At 24.4% G+C, this 22,025-nt stretch overlaps 1 protein-coding gene and 3 pseudogenes across 1 annotated transcript in view; 3 read left to right on the top strand and 1 right to left on the bottom strand.

Annotated features, from left to right (window-relative positions):
* LOC112595114 overlaps positions 1–1,119 on the top strand; it is a 3,646-nt gene extending 2,527 nt beyond the window's left edge. The window contains exons 3-6 of the mRNA XM_025340206.1: positions 365–546; positions 618–783; positions 866–906; positions 961–1,119. Of these exons, the coding sequence (XP_025195991.1) occupies positions 365–546; positions 618–783; positions 866–906; positions 961–1,119 (548 nt within the window). The remainder of the gene's footprint in view (positions 1–364; positions 547–617; positions 784–865; positions 907–960) is intronic.
* An 8,349-nt stretch (positions 1,120–9,468) lies between these two features.
* On the top strand, positions 9,469–9,863 carry LOC112595102 (annotated as a pseudogene).
* A 1,598-nt stretch (positions 9,864–11,461) lies between these two features.
* Positions 11,462–13,034, top strand: LOC112595128 (annotated as a pseudogene).
* A 7,656-nt stretch (positions 13,035–20,690) lies between these two features.
* LOC112595104 lies at positions 20,691–21,606 on the bottom strand (annotated as a pseudogene).
* Between the last annotated feature and the right edge of the window lie 419 nt (positions 21,607–22,025).

Below are 22,025 nucleotides of genomic sequence, written 5' to 3'. Positions count from 1 at the left end.
GTTGCTTGAAAAAATTCATATAATTCAAATTTGAACTCAAAAAAGGGAGGTGCCACTTAAAAAAAATAAATGTAATTTTATGTCCTTTATACATTACAAAAAACCCGAATTGCATACAAGGTCATGCGTTCGAAATATTTCGTGTTACCTTTATCGTTGAACACACTGTATAAAATAGTAAGCTGACAGACTGAATTATCAACAATGTTTAGCTTAAACCATTGGATTGGGCTGAAATTTGGCATACAGATATCTATTATGACTTAGGAATCCGTTAAGAAAGGATTTTTAAAATTGCAATCCTTAAGGGGGTTAAAAAGGGTAAAAATTGAAAATTTTTTAGAGTAAAAATACATTGTTTCAGATCTTAGTAATGATATAGATGAAATAGAGGCACAGTGGAAGTTTATGATATTAAAAGAAGCTCATACCTATCATTTAAATAGATTAAACAGTATTATGCTATCAGTTGGAGAACACTCTGTGCTTGCAGCAAAAGCATACAAATCACTAGGAACTTTTTATTTAAATCAGGATAATTTTTTGGTAATATTTAAATTATTTTTCTGTTTAGAGTAGTGAATTTATTATTATTATTATTATTAATATGTTTACAGCTAAGTGAAGAAGTAAATTTAAAAGCAGTTGAAATCAGTAAATTAATTTTAGGTGAAAACCACATTGAAGTTGCTCGACCTTTAAGGTCATTGGGTATTTTATTTTTAGATTATATTCACAATTTTCAACGGGCTGAAGAATGTTTATTGCAATCATTACAAATTTGTAAGTTACAATAGTTTAATCAAAATCATATAATTATTTTAAAGTATCAAATTATATAATAAACCAAATTATTTTATTATAGATAAAAATGTCAATGATACCCCTCCATTTCATGCTTTAATGGTCAATTTAGAAAAATTGTTTAATCTTTATAAAATACTTAAAAATGAAGAAAAGTGTAATGAGTTCTATCAATATTTGGAAACGGTGGATTCATTATATGAAGATTGGCATTATGATTTTTATTTTGAATCAATTGATTTGGACTGTGCAAAAGACGATTTGAGTATGGAAAAGTTTAAATGCATATTAAATGGTTGTAGTTGTGCTCAGTAGTAAATTTAAATAAAAAAATAATTTAAAAAGTTAAGTTTAAAAAATTTTCATGTTTAAGTATGTGTTATCAGCAATTTTTCTGATTATTATTTAAATATTTTTAGTTTAGTGAAACTTATAACCTTTTGAAAACTATACCCAGTTTTAAATTCATAGAAATTTATTTATTTATTTATTTTTATACCAAAGACAGAACCTATAGTATTAGTTTTTAATTTTATTATTTGATAAAGCAAAATTTTAAGTAAATAACAATTTGAATACAATTTGACAATTTATTTTGTTAAAAAACTTTGTGAAATCATACATGCATAAGACCACACCCCGCGAATGAACACTAGAACCCATATGTGAATTAAACTTTAAGACAAGTTGGTAGTATTTATATGCAATATGTAAAAGTAGCCATAAGTGACAACAGATCAAATATTATTAGTTGATATGTTAATTGTTAATAAAATAGTAATTTTCTAATATCATTAGAATTACTAATTTAATTTAACCTAATTTTGACACAATATATTAATAAATATATTTATGCCTTTTTGAAGTAAAATATCCATGTGTAGAATTACATGACAAATGTATTATGGATTATAACCAATAGGCGACAAAATACTAAATCCGGCTCTGTACATGCATACTATTTGCATAGCGTAGTAAAATCAAAGACATTTGACATCTAAGAGTTGCACATATAGAAGAATAATTAAACTACAGTAAATAGAATAATTAAAAATATTAAAAATTAATATTTAATATCACATAATAAGGTATTTAAAACATCTATTATTTCAGAATTTGGTATTAAACTACAAAACTTTAATGAACATATAGGTAAATGCATATTTAAATCTAATATAACTATGGAACTGGTTGTTCCGACCCAACCATTACTTTAGCTTGTGTTTAGTGGCGTGTGATACATGTGTGTGATGTGTGCAAATGCTACAGACCTTCGGTTTGGGGGGAGGGGTCTATATTGCTCAATGTTCCACAAAAGAAAAATTAAACAAATACAGTTATTTACGAAAAAATAAAAAAATTGTTTTCTATTTCAAATGGTTCTCATTTTCTCAATCTGATATCAGTATAATTATAATATCATCTTTGTTATAAAATATAGATATTGTATGTACTATACTTTTGTGACGACGACTAAACGTTATTTACAGCAATCTGTTTCCCGTGGGTTTTTGTTATCGCCTTGTCGCTTATAAGCCGTCGTATTATAGACAATATTATCGTTCAGATCTTGTTTTAAAAAATAAATTACAAAACGAACATCGGTAAAAGCAATTACCGAATTACTTGTTATAAAGAATCCCACATTAGCAACAACGTTTTCTGAAATATGTACAGCGTGCATGTTATTTTTGAGATTTCCTGTAACAATTGTTACAGCAGAACGATCATTTTTAAAATTAAAACTGATCAAAAATTATTTACGAAGCACAATGTGTGAAGAAAGGTTCAGGGGACTTGGAATTCTATCTATTGAAAACGATCGAGCTCGTCAGTTAAATTTAAAAGAAATAACTAATAATTTTGCAGAAAAAAAAGCATGCAAACGAAATTTCCATTGAATTATTATATTATTATTAGGTACTATATTTTTTATCATTATTGATAGATATATTATGTTATTTTATTTGTATGACGTAATATCATCTTATTTTTTATGTAATTGAAATTTTAATAAAAATGGAAAGTACCTTGTGAATTTGTATAAGAATTTTAGAATAAAAAAAAATGAAGGGGGCCTTTCTTAAGGTTTGCACACAGGCCCATCTTTGAGATAAACCACCATTGCTTGTGTAGATTCAGCTGCTTTCTTTCCTTCGTACCACAGTACTAACTCGATTATACAGATGTCAATATTTCGATCAACTTTTTATTCTATTTGTTTTTTTTTACTTATCATACCACTGCGTCGTTTTCTTTGGCAATAAAACACAACTTATGTTACACAAGTAAAGTAACTGTGACCTTTCAAAAACATGTCGGTTATTCAATAATAAAACCTTTCTACACCTCTTGACAGACTATCACAGTGACCAGATCATCACTACCACAGAGTCCGCAAATTTTTGATATTTTATAATTTTTTTTTTTTTTGTAACCTCCATTGTTATACTAACTATCTTTACACAATTGTTCTTTTCGTAGAGCCTGATTTAGGCGAGTACTATTTAAACCTCCAATTTTAAGTGACCTCATATATTTTGTTAATTTTTTTGATTGAAATTGTATTTATCACAATAAAGATTAGAAAATCTGATGATCTTACAATTAACTACGAAATAACAAAACAATAAGAATAAGACAACATCATTAATGACTTTGCACAAAGAGCTAAAAAAAATCTATATAAACAAGTGTACAAATATGAAGTGTACTGTGTTTTATTAAAATGTATATATAATGGGATCAAGAACTCATATTGTTAAGACATTTTTGCCCCCTCAAAAAAAAAAGTTTAAAAATGGATTTTCACATATAGGCCTCATGTTATAAAATTCCCTGAATCAAAAAATTTTTAAATTAGGCTTTATATGGGCAATTTTTATAATTATATAAGTATAATTATAATTTATGGTTTCAGATAGAATTACTTCAATAAAATTTATATCTTATATTCTATCTAACTATTAAATTAACGATAATTAATTTTAAAAGCACTTGTCACTCTCTATAGTTGAGGTCAATTGTTCGTATTCCAAAAATATCCGGTGTTATGTCTGTTATCAACAAAACTGTTGAGTTTCAAATGTTATTTTGTACCATAATATTTTTAGAACTATTTAAGTACCTATTACAGTTTAAAAAATATGTGTTTTTTTTTTTTTTTTTTGTCAACAATTTTTATATTTATATTTTAGTAATATTTTATTTATATACATAATAGATTTAAGTTTGCTATTTATTTTTTCTATAAAATAATAATAATAATTAAGTTTGGTGTTGTATTTTATTAAATTAAATTTCAATAATTCATACTCTTATATTTGTGTATAAAAAAAAAAAAAAAAATGCGTTTGGAATAAAAATTGAATTTTGTTTATTGTTAAATTAGTTGAATTTATTTGTAAGATGAAGTTTTGACATTTGAATTTTATGACCCAATTAATAATAAAAATTATTTTATGATACTCAGCTTGTCTTGAATTTTATTTATACGTTTTATATAAAAATTAACAAAAACAACTTTTTGTTTATTAATTCACAAATTCACAGGGTATTCAAAAAGTTAGGAAATAGTAGTTTATCTTCACCCTATTGAAAATTTATGAATTTTGATTTAATAAAAACTTTAATTTTAAATGTGCTACTTAAAAAAAAAATACATTTATAAATAAGAAAAAAAAAATATAGGAACTGCTTTTGTTACACTTAAAATAGATAATTCATTCCATATATAATAACAGATTACACTGCAACTGAAATGGTTTACATATATATTAGGTAACAATTTTTTTAATTTATTTAATTATTTTAATAATAAAAAAAATTGTATTATTAGGTAACTAATTACACAATCAACCGACAACACAATAGCCGATAACTGTAAAATGTGAATGAATACTGAATTGAGTAAATAAATGATTTGATCGGCAGAAATAATATGTAATAACAGCTTTAATGTCAACTAAAAATAATATTAATTTTTTTAAATAAAATATACAGTGGTTTAATTATTTGAGATTAGTTGTCTTCCCAATTAAAATATATAAATTGTCAATTTAAGATATTGAAAAAACCTTCAACATAAAAAAAAAAATTTAAGTTTGAATTATGATGAAACGTATTTATTTTAAAGTGATTAAATATTGTTACTATAGTTTTAGTCACCAAAAATTGTTCAATATTATTTTACAATTATAACAATATAAATATTTTAGTACATATTACACATCACTTTGATTTGAGAGGACTTTGAATAATTAATGTAATATTTGGTTTTACTTTCATTTTTTTTTCTTCCCCAAGTGTAAATTCAATACCTTAAGCATTAAGTAGTATAAATGTCCAGTTAATATTGTTGTACTAGCATTTTTACAAGCAAGTTGATAAAAGTAAAACTTTTTTGCATATATTATTTTTCTTGATTATGTGGCACTACTAGGGGAGCAGTAATTACAAATATTTTATGTTTGTTTATTAGATTATTTTATAATTGTATACGCTCTTACTGAAATTATAGATAAATTATAAAAACTTGTGATATCCAATTATTTATGTAATAATACCATTAAAAAACCTTTTTTAATAATCTTACCAAAAATTATTTTTTATTCACCTAAAATATATTTTATTAATTTGATAAGAGACATTATTTATATTCTATAACATCCTCACTTGTATCATATCAATTATTACATTACCTATATTATCAGTATGGCCTAAATAATTTAACAAATACTTATTGTTGATCAATATACAATATTCTATGTATTTATTGTAGAACATTGGAAATTATTTCATTAAATGTTTCATAATTATCTGAAAGCAAATTATTTGTTGATACTAAAAATTTAAAAGTAACTTCTAGTTTATTAAAATAAAAATGAATATCACGGTGTATATTTTTTACACTGGATCCAAGAAATAAATTAAAAAAATTAACTCTTCATTCCTATGTTTATAAATGACAACATATCTATAACTACTATTTAAAAAACCCTGCCTGATTTTAAGGATTGAAGTTCAAGTTTAATTTATTATTGTTATAGAAATTAATTTGTTTTTAAATGGATAAATGTAAATTTCAATCTGGAGCTATAAAACGTTAAGCTTAACGAAGAAATAATTTAATTGCTTGTGCCATATAGCAAATAATGTGATATATTGATATATATCATTTTTTGTACATAGATAGATCTATGTACTCGTATAATTTATTGCGGTGCCATGTTTTTCGTCTAACATACCTATATGGTTGTGTCACACATGTACATTATAGTATCATGTTATAATTTTTAAAGAATAAATTAATTTGATTCAAAGATGTGTAATAAAGCACGCGGGCCATAAAGTTATTTAATATTTTCAATATATATAATTATTGTAATAATACTACAGCTGTGATCTCCACAGTAATAAAATATAATATTACTACAGATACCAACACATAGCCCTGTGAATTTCATAGACCAAAGTGCCCAAGATGTCTGAATTAGATTATATTTTTAAAGAAAATTCAAAAAATTAGGATAATTCACTGTGGTATACTCTACTATTGTTGAAAGTCTGTATGTATGTAGTTTAATGTGTAAACGTGTAGTGACTGGTATTATATATTAAAAATTGTCATGAGTTAATTGTAATTGTATACTGAGAAACCATTTGTTCAATTTACAATTTACAAAGTAAAACTTGTGATCGTCTATTATAAATAATAATATTCATTTATTTTTCCTTTTTGATTGTATTTTGAATGTTAACTGGCCATGACTACTCTCTCAGAAATGATGTATAGTAATGTACAACTTGTATTTTTTTATTGTATGTATATTAAAAGCACATTAAGATTAAAAAAAAGTTGGATAGTCTTAATATAGATGGCCGATAATAATATATGAGCACTAGTAAACTATCTACTTTTGGAGTGTGCACGCCCGCCTATGTATACCTACATATTTCTATACTATTTTGCTTATATTAAACTTATATATTTATCATATTTCTTCATAAAATATATTCTTACAGCTATATAATGTTAAGACAAAATAGTCTAAGTTAATCAATTAAATGTATAAGAATACTCTGCAAGATAAATTTAATTAAACATTCACTTGCAGATGTGTCTTCCCCACAAGTGATTGTTGCTCCTTCGTTTTAAATTAACAATAGTCCTGATGATATAACTTGTCAGGATATTGCAAATACAGTAAATAATTTCCAATTTAAACCTTCTACTTAGACGACCTACCCTACCATTAACGAAGAATTCTAGTAGTTGTTTTTGCCAAATCTAGGTTATATAAAGCAAACTGATTTAACTGTTTTTCCTATTGGGATTTATTGAGACCATAATAAACCTGGGGATAGTAATATTTATATTAAAAGATTTTGTTGATGAAGTAAGGGCTCTCATTTAAAATGGTGTTGATGTAGACATTTTCAACAATAAAACTTTAACCACAGTTCATAAAAATGTTGTTATTGGTTGTTTTTGTTGTGATATATTAGCTAAAGCATTTTTACTTAAAACAAAATCACATACAGGATTTTTTTTATGCACTGGTGTACAGTTCAAAGTCAATATTTGTTTAGAAGAGTTTGTTTTCCTGGTACAGGATGTCCTAGAAGAACTCATGAAGATTTTGATGATAAAATTCAACAAAAATATCATAGTAGCTGTGATGATACAACAGAAACATTAAATATCCCTTCTCTTAACATAGTGAAGAATTTTAGTTTAGACTATATGCGTGTTGTATGTAAATAATCATGTCATGAAAACTAGGAGATAGATTAGATAGAGAAGTAAGCAAACCAAAAAATAAATCCCAATTTGATAAAAAAAATTTCAGAAAGACTTTTGTCTTTAAAATATAATACAATTAATGATTTTGCAAAAAAACCAAGATCTTTAGAAAAATTACCAAGATGGAAAACCACTGAGTTTAAACTATTTTTATTGTATATTGGGCCTATTCAATCAATCACATCTAAAGAATTTTATGAACATTTTTTTGTGTTTACACGTTGCAATGATTATCTTTCTAAGTCTGTCCTAATTACAATAATTTATCATATATTACTCAATATCTAATGATCAATTTTGTTCAAAAACTTGGAAACTTGTAAGGCAACATTTTATTTTGGCTAATATACTTGCTTTAATTCATTTGTTTAAATATTATGATAACTATGGGTCCCTTGACACAATAAGCGGTTTCAAATTTGAAAACTATATGAGCTATTTAAAAAAAAATGGTTTGAAAAAATGATAAACCTCTAAAGTGGTGAGGAGTGAAAAACAATTTATACTCAATATCTTAGTAGATAAACTTGTAAATGAAAATTATTTTAATCAGAACTTTAAATTGTTGCATTGTTATGGTCCTCTAATAGATGGAATTTCTTCTCATCAATATAAAATACTATTATTAGATAAAATTCAAATTGAAACCCATTCTGCTCCTAATTCATATGTTGGTTTGAAAATAGAAAATATATTTATAATTATTAAAATTTTAAATATTTGCTATAATTAAGATCTACAGAAGTTGATTTTGTTTGAAAAACAATTTGAAAAAATTGATAGCTTTTATTCCAAACCATTTAAAAGTGAAAAATGAGACATTTATAAAGTAGAAAAATTCTCTAAATAAATAATAATTTGGAGTTTTGAAGATATGATGTCTAAATATATGATCCTAACAATTAACAACTTGAATGTTGCATATCCAATCATTCATTTTAATAACAATTATTAATATATTCTTCTAAGTACCTACCTAATCTAGTGCCTATCTTATTGACTTTTAAATAAATTAAATCAAGTAGTATCCAACAAGTATTTATTTATTATCACTAAATAATTTTTTTCTTTCACATTATATCAAATTTATCTCGATAGGGAAATTTATTCTATACTAAATAACAAAAATTTAGACTATTGACCACTTTATTACCGATAATTCAGTGAAGCCAGTTCCAACATATTAACTCAATCAAAATAGTACTAAATGTGCATGGCGAATAATGATTCATTAATTGCCAAGAATCAAGCAAATAAAACTAGACTAAGACTTAATAGATTCAAGCACGATTGTAAAAACCTCTACACTAAATATAATGGGTATGTAATTTATAAAGAATTATACATGATAAAAGAATATTTATTTTTTTTTTGTTTTTTTTCTTCATTATATTTATTATATAAATATATTTTATACAGATCTTCCTATAGAATTTACCAATGAGGCTGAAAACATTGCAGGGCCATCTAATGCTGTGCCAATACATAATACTACATTCGAAGACGTGCTCGATGATTATGTTGATGACAGTTCTAAAGAAAGAGATAATATTAAATGTAGTAAGAAAAGAAAAATAATTAATAAAAAGAAAAATATTCCTGATAGTGCTATGGTGTATTTACGGGGAGGGGATCAAGGGTATAAATCCCCCCATAGACTGTATACACACAAATAATTTTATAGTCATCATATTATTTAAAAAATTATTATTATTATTTTTTTTTTTATCAATAATTTATTAAATTTGCAAGAATTAAAATATTATAATATATTGTACAATATTCTCATTGGTATCTTCATTTATAAAGTCATACCCCCCCCCATGAAAAAAACCTAAATATGCCACTGTAGTAGTGACATGGGTTGAAAAAAAAAATTAGATCATATCAATTTTCTTGACTTCAGTGATTTTCAAGGTATTTTTAATTTTTATTATTGTTTGTTCATAATTTAATGATAAATGTATATGGTACATTATAGGTACTATGTTTAATATAAAAATAAAATTGTTACATAGGACCTATTCATGGATCGTTTGTCAATTTTGCAAGTCCAACTGATATATATTTATTCAAGTGTGTGGCCATATTTTGGAAAATATCTATGCACAATCAAATTTATATACTACTCAATGAGGGAAAAATTTGAACCTAAGAATTGAAGAATTGAAAGCTTTTATTGGTATACATTTTGTAATTAGGTATAATAGATTACCATCCAAGAAAGATTATTGGTCTACAAGTAATGATTTAGGTGTAAAATTAATTTCTAATACTAAGAGTCGAAAGCGATTCAATGATATTTTGTATTTTTTATATATTAATAATAATAATACCAAGTCTCCTGATAATAAAGATAAACTTTTTAAACTAAGATCACTCCTCGATTCTATTAATAATAAATTCATGGAATTATATAAAGTAACTAGAGAAGTGAGTGTGGATGAGTCAATTATTTTATCCAAAGGGCTCAATGAAACAATACAATCCAATGAAACCAATAAAAAAAAGATACAAGATATGTTGTTTAGCTGATCAAAATGGGTACATTAGTAGGTTCTTTATTTATCAAGGAAAAGAGGGAGTAATTGATAACTTTGTTGATTTTGGTTTGAACTAGAGAGTAGTTCTAAACCTAACAAAACCTTATTAGAATAAAGAAATGAAAACGTTTTTTTTTTTTGATAATTATTTTACATCTATAAATTTATTAAAAAAATTAAAATTAGAAAACACCCTTACATGTAGTACCATACGATTGAATAGAAAGGGTGTTCCTTCTCTAGCTGAAGATAAAACTTTAGAAAAGAGTACCTATGTATGATTTAAAAACCTCTCGTTTAGTTATAAGTGGAAGGATAATAGAATTGTACACTTGGTATCTAATTTCCACGGTGTTGAAGAAAGTAGTGTGTTGCAAACTGAACATGACAAAACAAAAAAACTATAAAAGTTATTGATTATAATAAGTACATGAGGGGAGTAAACAAAACATATCAATTACGAGCTCTTTTATAATATTAATAGAAAATCAAGAAAATGGTGGCATAGATTGTTTGAGGTATTATTGATATCATATTTGTAAATTAATTTGTCATTAATAACAAACTTAATGATATCAAATTAAGTGTTCTACGATTTTGAAGAGCAGTAGCACAAGGATTAATTACACAAGGTATTAAAAGGCCTAAAAAGAACAGCAGATATAATAGTGCAAAAATAAAAAATTTAATTTTTATCATCATTTATTGTTGGTCTTCAAAGGATTAATCGATTTAATTTCTTGCATTTAGACTCTGTCGAGTGCTTTCAAAAAACACAATAAGTTTAATTTATGTAAATAATTAAATGGATAATAATTGGTACATACGCCTATTATATTATTAATTAAAGACGCCGTGCAGACTATGAAATAGAGCGCGCCGTAGCGGACAAATTATGAACAATTTGGTAGCAACAATTTAAATGTGTATATGAATATATAATTATAAACATTACATATAATGTATAATTAATACATTTTACAGTGCATCAATGTTATTATGTTACATCTGACTGTATCGTTGTTTTAAACACATTATAATACGTATTTAACTATTTTAGTTATTTTTATTAAATTATCATTATATGCTAAAAGATCAGCTGATGCAAAAATCAATGATAATAATATAATTAATTTTTTTAATTAATTTTAGATTTTGATAACTGATTAGTGATTTCTGTCCTCGTATGAGTAATAGGTAAAATTAATATTCAAAATATTAATATTATAAATTAGAACTAGCAAGTTGTTACCTTCTACTTAATATTTGTTTAGTTTTATTTTTTCAAATTGTATTATTTAAATTTAAAATGAGTAACAATAAAAATAAAAATGGTCAAAAGATGTGTTGTGTTGTTAGTTGCAGTAATACTTACTGAACAGGCCATGCATTTTTTAACTTCCCAAATAGACAACATGAGAAAGAGCTTAAAAAAAGTGGATTAAAAGTATTAAAAGAATTAGCTAAGCATTATAAATGTGAGTTTATAGTTTTATAAAACAAATTATATTTTTTATTAATTTTTATGTGTCTAAAGTTATGATGAAACACCGTGGAGGATACCAACTGCCCATACAATTATATGCAGAGATCATTTTGTTGGAAACAAATCATCAAGACATCCCAACAGTTCTGCATATATTCCTACTATATTTCCAACAGCATACAAAAAAAAATAAAAATAATGAACTTCAAAATTTCTCAAGATACAAACGTTTTTGCCACCGTAACAGTAATGAGGGTTAATCTACTGATCCTGGTATTGAATCCAATTCAAATCCTATTGATATTAGAATTAATGCATTAAAAAATAATTAGACATTAACTAAATGTGAAATAGGAAACCAAGTCTCTTTAGATGTTACAGATGTAAAAGATTTTTTGTTTGAATGTTCCTTTTTTAATAATAATTATAGTAGTACTTCTATAACAACTTCAGCTAATTTCGTAATTAAACAACAACAAAATGTTAAACATAAATCTTGTGATCTTAACTTTGAATCTAATAATTCTTGTTTATCCTGTGATAAACTTCAAGGTTATGAATCTATTAACAGTGAACGTTTTTTGAAAAATTTGACAGACATTTCTCATGTTGTATTTAACATATTAGTTAATGTTACCAATCACTGGTGTTAATAGCATATTAAACAACTCCAATAAACTTCTTATTATTTTAATGAAAATAAAACTTGGTATTAGTTAACAATTGGGATTATACTTAAAATTCATTGTACCTCTGCTAGCAGGATTTTTTTTATTTACTATCTATTTTATCAAAAAAAACTAAACAATTTCTTTTTTGGCTCAGTATAGATACTATTCAGCAACTCTTCCACATGCTTTAAAAAAAAAACTATTCAAACTGCCGTTGTATTATAGACTGTATTGAAATTAAAGTCAAGCAGCCACCTACTGTAGAGCAAAGAGTATGCATGTACTCAAGATATAAAAATCCATATATCATTAGATGTCTTGTTGCTATTAAACCTAATGGTGTTATAAGTTTCCTTTCAAAATTCTACTGAGGTCAAGTGATACATTTATTACCAAAGACAGTGGATTCTTTTCTAAACTAGAGCCTGGAGATCAGGTTTTAGCTGATAATGGTTTTCCTGAAATCAAAACAAATTGTGAAGTAAGTAAATTTTCTATATTAATTATGCCCCCAATCTTACACAACGGTCGATTCAGTGAAGAAGAAGTTATTGAAATTTATTCTGTAGCAAGTGTACGAATACACACAAAAAGATTTTTTTACTAGATTAAAAATTTATAATATTTTAAATAAAATTCAAATAGAATTACTCCCTCACATAGATGACATAATGCATATATACTGTACATTAACTAATTTACAATTACCAATAATTACACAATAGGTATAAATAGATTTAATAATTGTGCATTTAATATATGTTTCCTTTTTTTAAATTTACCAATACATTAAGCAATTTATCGGTAATAGTTGTTTAATATTTTATATTAAGATCAAATTCTACAAATTAAAAACATTAGTACTCACTTTTTTTTTTAAATAAATTGTATACTGTTTCATAGGGTTAGCAAGTCTTAATATATGTATGTTTTTTTCAACACCTAATAAATGTTACCTTATACATGATAAAATCTATTTTTTATAATATGTAATTTATATAAAAATTTAACTTGAATTGTCTGAACAATTAAAAATAATAATAATAATATTAATAACAAATATGTAGATAAAATAAAATATAATGATTCAATTTAAAAAAGTACTTTTGGTAAGTAAAAATATTCAATTTTGGGCATTAAAGAATTAAGGAAGATTTCGTCTCTATTAATAGTTAATAAAATAGGCTTAATATTAATATAGATAAAAAAATCACAGTAATTTAAACCTATACAATACATTAAAAGTTAGACTTGGGTATAATATACAGAAGACTTTTTTAATTCTAGTTTTCTATTAATAAATTGTAAGTATTTTAAATTAAGCACTCAATTTTCAATAAATTGTTTATTTTTACAAGAGATAGAGCACTTAATTTCAAGAACTCTTTCAATATATCCATTTTTGAACAAGACCATCTGGACTGACACATACCCATAGTGATTTATGATGGATAATAAGTCCTACTTTAAGTACTTCAGCATTAAGTCTATGTTATTCAAAAATTAATATTAATAAATTCTAATAATTACCATAATATTATAGTTTAAACAACAAAATAAGTTAAATCCAGGGTTTAATCTATATTTATTATTTTTTTATTTGTATAACATCAATTGATAGTACTAATGATCATGCAGATAGAGATTACAATCTACTTATTAGTATCGATCAAAAAATTCATCTTGAAAGTGATAATGCCAATAATAATCAGTTATATGATATAAAAGATATTAATTCTAATATTTTTACAAATTTAATATATTTTATATATTATGCATATAAGTACAATATATGCAGTATAACGTAACAATAAAAGTAATATATTGTATTATATAGACATTTTATATTGAAATAGTACATTTTTTTAAATAATTCCCTCTTTAATTGTTCTAAAAATTATAATTTATTTTTTCAGATATTGATGGTAATGAATTTATAATTGGTGAGTTAAGCATTTTTAATATATTTTTATTGTTAATTTTTATCATTACTAATAATGAACAAAACTTTTACGCTTTAAAGAATTTTAATTTATTTATTAAATTATGTCAGTAATAAGATAAATCTGCAGCTATCAATTCTAAACATCTTCATTTTATAACTTCATCAAAAAAAGTAATACCTACCACCAATAATGACAAACAAAAAAAAAATGAAAAAAATGAAAAACCAAACCCTAGTATGTTTAAAATAATATAATATAATATATGTTTAAAATAATAATACTGTTTTATTTTTATTTTTATGTTCATGATATTCAATACAGATATTATGATTTTTAATTTTTAGTTAAAATTTCAAATTATTCTTGTACATAACAGGACATTTCTTTATCACTATTGCAGACTGCAAATAATAAAAGTATGTACACAATTATCAATTGTACTATATAGTTCTAAATTATTTTTTTAATGTATTTTTTATTTTTCTATAGAATTTCAAAAAACTATAATAAACTATTTGGCTTTTTAAAAAGTGAGAATTATGCAAGATCTCTAATAGACTGGAAGAACTATTTGAAGTGTTTAATAATTCTAATATAGTACAGAAATAAAAATAATTTTCCAGTATTATCTATAAATAAAGTAATATATGGTAATTTAATTAATCATATTTTTTTTTTTATCATAATAAAGTAAATTTTTTCTGTTGTATAGAGGGTATTAAAAAGTCAAAGTTCAAAAGCTGCTGTGGTAATGAGGTAATTACGGTTATAGGAAAATGGCTCACCAGTGTTAAGGGAAGGCTGGAGAAGAAAAATCCACTATAATAAGTTGATCCACTATTATTATTTTTTATAACAATTTGTTTTTAATTTTTATATGTTAATTTCAATTAAATATAGGTGCTATAATGTACCTATATAATACTATATAAGTTTAGTATTATTTTTTTGATTGTATGCCACAGCTGCTAATATATAAAAGCGTTTTAACAAGGACATACTATATTTGATATATTTTTATTTTTATTTGCATTCTGTACTTTTTTTTTTAATTAATTTCTTTTACTGAAATATAAATTCAGTTAAAACTTTATTTGACATTATATAAAATAAAACTTATATAAAATTTAATCAAAAACTCATAAATGTTAACATTTATTAATTATTATATTGATTTCATAAACATTTTTTAAAAATTTGCATTTAAATATATACTATAGCTATTTATAAACATTTTGTATATAAGTATAAGTTGAATATATCTTGGATATTAAAAAATGTTCTACAGTTATATTGTTGATACCTTATAAAATATAGATATAGTTATATTTTTTAAAAATAATCTGTTATATTTTTCATCTAGGCATTATTATGGTAGAAATAATGAATTGATATTATAATTTGTTTATAAACCAACTATGAACTTTAGTTCGATAAGACATTTGATATCTAATAAATTTTTAAAAATATTCTAAAGTTATGTTATTGATATCTTACAGATATATTTTATAAAAAAATCAATATTCATAAAACAATGGTTAAATATATGTGAGATGTAAGATATCTCTTGGTTATTACAGTAGAAATATTGAGTAAATATCTAAATTTGTATATATGTTAAGGTGTATGACCACATGGTAGTGAATGTTGAGTTACTGGTGTAAGTTGAAATTTACTGATCATTTTGGTGAATGTTATCAATTTATTTTAAATATCTCACAATGCAAACATTTAAAAGTATTTGTTGAAATACACAATAGTTATTTAGTGAATTTTAACATGTCTGACAACGTAATATAATCAAATAGATAGGTAATAAATTCATAAATAAATATAATTTAACAAATTAATTTTTTAATACATAGTTTAGGTAATTCATATTTTTTAAGTTTATTTATTACAACACAGTAAATTATCGTGACATTTACTGTTACAAAGTATTCTCCCATTCGTACAATTACATTTTTTTGTATTACAAACTCTCGTCCGTAGTCAGAGTGTAAAATTTTTGGAGCACCAAAAATAAAAAATATATTCAATAAACAGTATGCAACTTCTACTGTGGATTAAGATTTTAGAGGTGTTAATTGAATAAACTTGGTAAGTTGATCCTGATAATTTGACATAAATTTAAGCGCACCATATTTGCAAGTTTGCATGTCTACCAAGTCTACTTGACACCGGGAATAAGTTCACGACTTATAATAGGTTTGATTACAATACCTTTTTTTTCAGAATTTTTTTTTTTTTTTTTTTGGTTTGGCATTGAACACATAAATTTAAAAATAACATATAACAACTTCATATTATATTATATTTTTGAAATTTTTCTGCAATTCGTTCATCATTCTGGTTTGTCCTCCATGACTAGTTTCTGTATGAACTTGTGCATAATGTCGTATAGTTCTTCGTTCTTTACATAGTAAATAATTTTAGTTTCACCTACTTTAACGCGATAATTAATTTATTATTATCCATAATATCTACCGTTAAACTGGTCAACATTTACCAAACACAAATTGTAAATATCAAACTACACCGGTGACTGTCAAAATTTGCTTACTGCGGTCATACATCTTAATATGTACACCAGTTATGAACTTTTGGTTCATAAGACATACATTCAACATCTCATTGATATCCAAAAACTTTTAACAGTGCCATTTTAGATATTTATCATATATCAATAGAAACGAATAAATGTACATCAAATATTTATTGAATATCCTTTTGCTATATGGGTAGTTACCAAACCAACAAAAAATTAATTTCTTATTCCATTAATACCTATAAAATAAATTGGTATTCATCCAATATGCTATCTACTGCACTTGTGATGGTTTAATATTTGATAAAGATATTAGAAAGTAAACAATAAATGTATGAGAAATACATAACAAAACGAGGAATCAAAATTTTTATAGAAGAAAGTACTTGGAAACAAATAATATTTATATTTGGGCAATAAGTAAACATTTGCCCATTGAAGATTTCAAATAAGTTAATAATCTAGATAATTTTAATAAGATAAATATTTCTAAAAATCACCTAAAGGATATATTTTAGAAGTTGATGTATCTTATTCTAAAGAACTTCACGACCTACATTCAGATTTTTTTTAGCAACAGAAAAAATAATTGATAACGAACAACTTTTTAAACTACTAACAACTTAAAACAAACAAAAAATAATAATTATAAAATTCAATATAAACTTTAAAATTATACTTTAAATTAGGTTTAAAATTAGATAAATTTCATAGAATTTTAGAATTTAGTTAATCTATTTGGTTAAAAGTTTTTAATGGTTTTATTACTAATTTTAGATCAAAAGCTAAGAATGAATAAAAAAAAATATTTTAAATTAATGAAAAATAGTGTTCATGGATGTACAATGATGAATGTTTGAAAATATATTAATATAAGATAAGATTATATTTTAATGAAAAACAATTAGAACAATTAATTGCAAAATCAAATGTTGATAGAAAAATAATTTTTACAAAAACTTTAGCAGAGATATACAAAAAAAAAAAAAAAAAACAAAAATATAAATTAAAACAATCAATTTACATAGCAATGTGTGTTTTAGATTTATCTAAAAGGATATTATGTTTTTATTATAATTTAATCAAAAAAGCTTATAGAAATAAAGTTAAATTATTATATAATGATACAGATTTACTAATAATAGAAATAAAAACTAATAATTTCTACCAAGATATAAAAATTATAACAAATCATTTTGATACTTCTGATTGTCCAAAAGATAATATTTATGGATTACCTTAGTTAACAAAAAAGTTTCAGGTAAATTTAAAAAGTTGAATAGTAAAATAATAATAATATTTGTAGGATTAAAATGAAAATTATATTGACATGGAATCTTAGATAGTGAAAAAAAAATTAAAATAGTTAAAGGTATTTATAAAAATTTATTGAAAATAATCTATGTTTTAATGATTTCAAAAATTGTTTATTAACTAAAAAACCTGTATTTACTAAATAAAATAAAATTAAAACAAAAAAACATAACATATTAAAAGAAAAAAAAAAAGAAAAAAGCTTAGAGTGTTGATGATGATTAAGTATAAATTTTGGAAAATAGTATTGATACATAGCTTGGTGACATAATAAAACAAATATAGATAGAAATAATTTTGTAAACCATTTCAAAGAATTATTTAAAAATAAAAATAAAAAAGATTGAGATTTATAGCATAATAAATAAAATTAAGTCCCCACCATAGCGTAATAGTGTAAAATACTGTAAAATCATTTTCAAAGGTATTGGATTATTTCTGTGATCGATTAATTCATTTAATTAAAATTAATTTCTAAAGTGTTATGGGAAATATCTTTATGATTATTTCTGTTAATTTTATTTTTGTAATCCTCTGTAATAATTTATTTTAATAATCTTAATTTATATAAAATTAATTAGAAACAATATTTTTAAACAAATCATAAATATAAATGCACTAGTAATGATACATCTACTATTCTTATGCTTCATAATTAAACAAAATGTTATAGTGTACACTGTACTTATTTAAAGTAGGTAAGAATTTTCAGCATTGAATAATAACTTTATTGCATTTAAATATTACATGAGTTTAACATTTTTAATACTTGGAAGATATTTATGTTAACTTATTTTCCTTAATGCAACACAATATCTATCTTGATTTAATCAATTTAATGTAATGAAAACTTATTAGTATAATTCATATTTTATACTTAAAAAATATTCAAGATACTGGTTCTAATATTGACAAAGAAATTAACTCATATAATTATTTTTTCTTACTCATTACTTATTTAATTATAGTTATTACTTATTATGATAAAAAATAAATGATAATAAATGTGGTAAAAAGATTTGATAATATTCTGTATTAAGTATTATGTTATTTAATACAATTGGTATAAATTATTAAAGTATGAATCATTATTTTGAATTTATATGAATTAACTTAATACCTAACCTGAGTTTATAAAAAAAATATATATTTGCGTTAACTTTAATTTTTCTATACTTTTATAATTCTAGAAAATACATTACCTTCTAAACCTAGAAAACAAATGACATTAATTATATCACTTGATATTAACCCTTCAATGCTCAACTTTTTTTTTGTAAATAAATCTTTTTAAACTAATTAAAATACCAGCAATTCAGGAAAAATAATGAAAAAAATCACAAGCTTTATTTTAAAACTCAAAATTGAATTTTTAAGTATGTTACATATCTATAACAGTGGGCAAAAGTTATATCAATACATTTTATAATACATTTTTTTTCACGCGAATAATTCACTTTTGTCATAATTAAAGCAAATTCTAATAAAAAGTTATATTTTTTTAAGATACCATTCGATTCAACCTTTTCAAGATCTTCACAATTTACTATTTAAAACATGTCATTTATATTATCGACAAATGTCAAACAAAATTATGGTTTAAAGGAAAATGAAAATGACTTTCCCATTTACTTCATCTCGATAAAATGTTTTAAGTTAAATTGTTGTGCTATACTGATAGAACTAGTACATTTTACTCAGGGTATAACAGCAATACAGCATCAACAAAACATAAATATAATCTAGTTGAATCACACAAACAAAGTAATACTCATAGGATAGCAATCACATGTCAAACTTATACAAAGTAAAAATCCATGTCCATTAAGTCTATTAACAAAAGAATATAATACGGAAGTATTACAAAGACCGCTTGTATTGCAAAGAATAATAGATATTATAATATCTATTGAAACTCAGATTCTGGCATTCAGAGGAAAACATGAATATTTACTTGACATTAATAATGCAAATCATGGAAATTTTTTTGCATTAGTTTTATTTCTTGAAAAATATAATCTTGTGCTTGGTTGTCATGTGGAATATTCAATAGAACTTAGTAAAAAAAAGAAAAGAAGCTTATCAAATAACTAAGGCAGCTCTCCCACTAGCGCGACGCGATTGACGCGACGCAACTGACGAAACTGGCGATTTTGTCGCGTCCGTGTTTCCAATGTTTATAAATAGTACTTCTCATACACAACGCGACTATTTTGCAGCGACTGCGACGTACAAAATCGCGCGCGACTGAACATGTTCAGTTTCATTGCAACGTCGTCTGCGATTTTGTTAAATATTTAAAAGACGTCCGTTTATAACATTAAACTTGTGGAAGAAATTGAAAACACCCTTGTCTGTACAATTATAGTTATCCGACTATTCAAAACGAGATGTAACAGATTTGGCATGGGAAAGTGTGGCAAAATCGTTAAAGGACAAGGTACGTTTATTATTAATCATTGAATAAAATAATCTACAATAGTAATTTAATATTAATTAATAAGTAATATAAACTGACCTAACATAATATTTTTTATAAAAAAATAAATATTATATAAGATAAATACTATTATTTACGATGTACAATAATTCCATTGCCAAGGTAATGCAGATTGTGGTTGTATGAAGTAGTTAGACAGATAATCTCTAAGTCCGGATGCCGAATTTCTGGTTGGTAAATTGTTGTTTCATTTTCTACTTCCAAATTCATTCCAATATTCATATTCATTTCAGTTTCCTTATGGTACTGCGGTTGATAAGCTCTACCTTCTCTAATCCGAATAAAATTATGTAATACACACATACATCGTATATGCTGCTTATTGTTTCTTCATTTACACATATAATTGGTGCACTTAGTACCTTAAATTTACTAGCCATCATCCCAAGCACATTCGATTGTTTTCTTCCTCTACTTAATCTATAATTAAATTCTCTTTTTGTTATCAAGTACTCTTCTTGGATAAGGCCTCATCAAATAGGACTTAAAATGCTCATCCGCGACAAAATATATGGGCTGTTGTATATCCCCTTGGTCGTGAGGTAATTTGATCCTGTTGGTATATCAAATACTATATCAACCATCGGCCTAAACGACAAGCTCTAAAACTCACTGTCACTATTGCTCCTACTATTCAGCATCAATTGTTGTAAATATACCATCTCATCACAACTCCATAAGTACACCAGCGGTGGTACGATTCTAGTTAAATGAATGAACCAGATTTCAGATCTTTGTATTCTGATGTGCTTCCATCTATAGCACCTATAGATAATTAAACAAAATGTTATTTTAGTCTTAATATACTTTTAGATGCTTATTTGACATTTATACATATTTAAATGGTTTGTGGTCAATATTATAGTACATCATAATATAGCCATTTTTATTATATATATTATATTAAAACTGTTTATGCACTATACAATTTGGAATTCACAGATCTTGAAATCTGCAGCTATTGTTTCATTTTCGCTTGGTACTGGCATGTATAGATCTTTTAAACATTCCCATATATTTTTTGTGTCAGCAACGATTTTACTGACAGTGTTATTACCTCTCGCAAAATAAATGCCAAGGCACTAAAATTGCAACCTGTAGCAAATATCTGAAAATCATTTTTAAATATTATGATTTGTATAAATACTATTATTATCATTGTAAAATTAATTTCATGATATTTAGAGCTCTAATTATGATATAAATTCCTTATAGCGGACAACTGCAAAGAAAATGGAGGAACCTTCATCGGTGTTTGTGAGGGGCAAAACACCAAGTGGTTCGGAAGAAAAGATTGTAAGTATACTATTATGACTGAACATATGCGAAATTTATTTTACCGTATATTAAAGGGTCAAGTGTAGATAGTGAGAATCTTCTTCCCTCCGAATGTGATGGACCATGAGAC

This window comes from Melanaphis sacchari, unplaced genomic scaffold (assembly GCF_002803265.2).
Source record: "Melanaphis sacchari strain LSU unplaced genomic scaffold, SCAv2.0 Contig257_pilon_pilon, whole genome shotgun sequence".
Taxonomy (NCBI): domain Eukaryota; kingdom Metazoa; phylum Arthropoda; class Insecta; order Hemiptera; family Aphididae; genus Melanaphis; species Melanaphis sacchari.
The sequence above is the reverse complement of the archived record's forward strand: the minus strand, read 5'-3'. Positions and strand labels throughout refer to the sequence as shown.